Below are 1564 nucleotides of genomic sequence, written 5' to 3' on the forward strand. Positions count from 1 at the left end.
TAGTTTTTCATAGTATTGTAATGTTAGCTTTTTTATTTTAGTTGGGTCTGTTGTGATGTTACCTGATTCATCTCTTATTCTGATTATTTGTGTCTTCTCTCTCTTTTCTTTTTCATGAGTTTTGGTTTAAATGCACCACTGAAGAGAAAGAGAGTAGCAGATTGGATAAAAAAACAAAATCCATCAATGTGTTGTGTACAAGATACACACCTGAAAAATGAAGATAAAGACAGGCTAAAAGTAAAAGTGTGGGGGAAAAATATACCAAGCATAATCTCTGCTGCCTCGGTCATCGTATCGATCCCGGCCCCCATATTGATCCATATCTCGCCAGGGGCCATCACGATACCCATCACGGTACCCATCACGATACCGGTCTGAATCATAACAATCACGATACTTGTCTCCAAAGCTATCATCGCCTCTTCTAGGTGGATAGTCATCAAAGCTGTCTGTGGAAGGACGGGCCCTCCAGTCCGTGTATGTTTTGTCAGAATCTCGATTTCTATCTCGGCCAAAAGAACGATTATTTCTGTCTTTATCCTGTGCTTGATCAGCAACATCCACTCGAATTCTCCTGTTACCTAGAGACTCTTCATTGAGGCTTAGGGCACTAAGCAGGGAATCCAGGTCCTCAGATTCAGCATGTCCAAAACCTTTTAATCTCTCTGGATTGCTGGGTTCACGTGGTAAGTGCACTGCACTGATATTTAATCCTCTAAAGAATTCTTTAATGGAGTCTTCTGTCACATCATAGGGTAGACTCCCTAGAAGACGGCTCCGGTCAATATTGGGTTCCTGAGCAGCCGGTGGAGCAGTGGGCAGGATAGAACAGTCAATTGGAGGTGCCCGATACACATCGTCATCATTACTGTGCCAGGTGATTGAAACATCTCCTTCTAGGTCATCTGTTTCATCAGCCCAGCTGACAGGTTTGGAGACATAGGTGCTTCCTCCACCAGTTCCCCCATCTTCGGCCAGGAAGTCTGTTAGGGAGATAGTCTTCCCCTTCTTATTCTTCTTTTTGGCTGAGGCCGCCATGTTGGGAGAGGGAGAGAGCTGAATAGAAGATTTCAAAGGCAGCATTGGAAGAGAAAGCAAGCTATTAATAGTGCGATGTGCAAAGAGCTGGAGTTGGAAAATCAAAAAGGATGAACTCAGCATTTCTTCAGCTGAAGGAACTGAAGAACAAATTCAGTCCTTGAGTTGTAAGTTTAAGGATGCTCTGGGCAGAATGTTGAAAAACCCAAGTAGCATCAAAAGAAGATGGAAGGAGTACATAGTCACTGTACCAAAAAGAATTGGCAATCACAGAAGAATTTTATGAAACAACATATAATCAAGAGCCTGTGGTGATGAAGGAGGAAATTCAAGCTTCTCTGAAGGGATTGGCAGAAAACAAAGCCCTAGGAATTGACAGCATACCAATTGGCATATTTCAACAAATAGATGCTGCCCTGGACACGCTCACCAGGTAGTGCCAAAAAACCTGGAGGACAACCACCTACCTGACCAGCTGACTGGAAGAAATACATATTTCTCATAAAAAAAAAGAGATTGAACC

At 42.9% G+C, this 1564-nt stretch overlaps 1 protein-coding gene across 1 annotated transcript in view; it reads right to left on the reverse strand.

Annotated features, from left to right (window-relative positions):
* LOC102876335 (eukaryotic translation initiation factor 4B-like) overlaps positions 1-1041 on the reverse strand; it is a 13351-nt gene extending 12310 nt beyond the window's left edge. The window contains exon 1 of the mRNA XM_006888891.1: positions 266-1041. Coding sequence (XP_006888953.1) covers positions 266-1041 — 776 coding nt within the window. The remainder of the gene's footprint in view (positions 1-265) is intronic.
* Between the last annotated feature and the right edge of the window lie 523 nt (positions 1042-1564).

Source organism: Elephantulus edwardii, unplaced genomic scaffold, assembly GCF_000299155.1.
Source record: "Elephantulus edwardii isolate Elephantulus edwardi_28Jun2011 unplaced genomic scaffold, EleEdw1.0 scaffold00072, whole genome shotgun sequence".
Lineage (NCBI taxonomy): Eukaryota > Metazoa > Chordata > Mammalia > Macroscelidea > Macroscelididae > Elephantulus > Elephantulus edwardii.